We start from the raw sequence: 1809 nt of genomic DNA on the forward strand, positions 1-1809 counted from the left end.
ATTGGATGCCTTTAGGTGCATTATTTATGTTGTTATGGACCAATGAGCCTCAAATCTTTTCCCAAAAGCAGTAAAGGCAGTGTTCCTTCCCCTCAGTAACTTATTCCCCTCATATTATGAAAAGGAAAAAGGGAAAGCACTAAAGGGCACAAACAATCAACCAATCAAACACTAGAGTGCATAGTGGAAGTTTTCTTTTTCCTTTTTCCTGTAGACCAATCAAACATAAGGGATTGAACAATTCCAATCACTATAAGATCCAAATACTTTCATACTCAAAAACAAAATAACAACAAAACCAACATCAAGAATTTTTTTTTAAAAAAAAAAAACAACAAACAATTGAACCCAAAACCAGCTTGTATTCATATAATGTGTGTATAGAAACTTAAATCAGAGAGAGTTAACATTCAATGAGCATCTCTTTTACCACTTGCAGAACCTCTACTCTGTCACAGCCAAAAACACACTACCAGTACCATATCGCTGATAACAAAAAAAACATAAAACTAAGGAGTTAAAAATAACCTTCAACCCATCACAACCATCTAAGAAACTAATCAAATACTACTTAAATCCAAACACATTATAACGAGACTGACCCATAAACAAGGCCTACCCAGAACACAAAACCAGAGAAAGCAATAAAATGTGTTTACCAAAGAGGGTTAACACCACTTTTCGGCAGCACACAGCTCAACGTGCACTGTTAGGACACTCCCTAGCGAAATGCCCAGATCCCCCACAGTTGTAGCAATTCCCACCACCACCGCCGCCGCCAGCGCCAGCACCACCACCACCAGAACCCTGATAGCAATCCCTAGCAAAGTGGCCACTTTCACCACACTTGTAACAACTCCCACCGCCGCCGCCTCCGTAGCCACCACCTCCACCTCCATAGCCACCCCCTCCACCTCCATAGCCACCACCGCCATATCCACCGCTGCTATACCCACCACCTCCACGCCCACCAGATCTCCCACCCCCACCACCGTAACCACCACCTCCATACCCCCCGCCGCCGCCACCACGGCCTCCTCTTCCGCCACCACCAGATCCGCTACGGCTTCCCTGCACGTCGGCCCCTCCGGGGCCGGTGACGTCTACGGCCTTGGTGCGGCCATCAGATCCGGACTCGATCTGGTACTCTACGGCCTCGCCCTCGCCCAGACTCCGGAAGCCCTCGGCGCGGATCGAGGACTGGTGCACGAACAGATCGTCCCCTCCGTCATCGGGGGTTATGAACCCGAAACCCTTCTGGTCATTGAACCACTTCACCGTCCCGCTCAGCCTCTCGCCCATCTCTCTCGCAAACCCCAAAGAAACTCTCTCTCTCTGTTTGCGACTGTGTGTGTGGACTTTGGCGTTACGGGTGAGGGACTACTTATATCCAAACCTAGGGAGAGCAAATTCGGGTGTGAGTGCGACGCAGCGTAATGGCTTCTTCCTATTGAATCAATTTTTTGTTATTTTGTTGCCTTTTTAAGTGTGATTTGCTGGGGTTTTGGATTTCCTATTTTTGGGAATCCCAAGCGACGGATTTTGGACCGTTGGATTTAAATAAGGGACGGTCAGTTTCTTCTCAAAGTTCATATATTTTAGGGTTTCGGAAAAAAAAGATTGTTGACGCACATATTAAAATGTAATTAAAGGGTATTAACAATTTAAATTTGTCTTTTTATTTAGTGGCTGATTTAATTCTAATTGTATTCTAACACCTGTCATCAAATTGTAAAAGAGTTATAAATAGCATTACTCTTTTATAAATATTAATCTTCTTGGACTTTGAGATCACCGTTAATTTGGATA

The 1809-nt window shown here is 44.8% G+C and overlaps 1 protein-coding gene across 1 annotated transcript; it reads right to left on the bottom strand.

Annotated features, from left to right (window-relative positions):
• Window positions 1–342: 342 nt before the first annotated feature.
• Window positions 343–1391, bottom strand: LOC132187834 (glycine-rich protein 2). The gene has a single exon (XM_059602272.1). The coding sequence runs from the start codon at window positions 1300–1302 to the stop codon at window positions 697–699; it is 606 nt and encodes a 201-aa protein (XP_059458255.1). The 5' UTR covers window positions 1303–1391; the 3' UTR covers window positions 343–696.
• Between the last annotated feature and the right edge of the window lie 418 nt (window positions 1392–1809).

Source organism: Corylus avellana, chromosome ca1 (genome assembly GCF_901000735.1).
Source record: "Corylus avellana chromosome ca1, CavTom2PMs-1.0".
Classification (NCBI taxonomy): domain Eukaryota; kingdom Viridiplantae; phylum Streptophyta; class Magnoliopsida; order Fagales; family Betulaceae; genus Corylus; species Corylus avellana.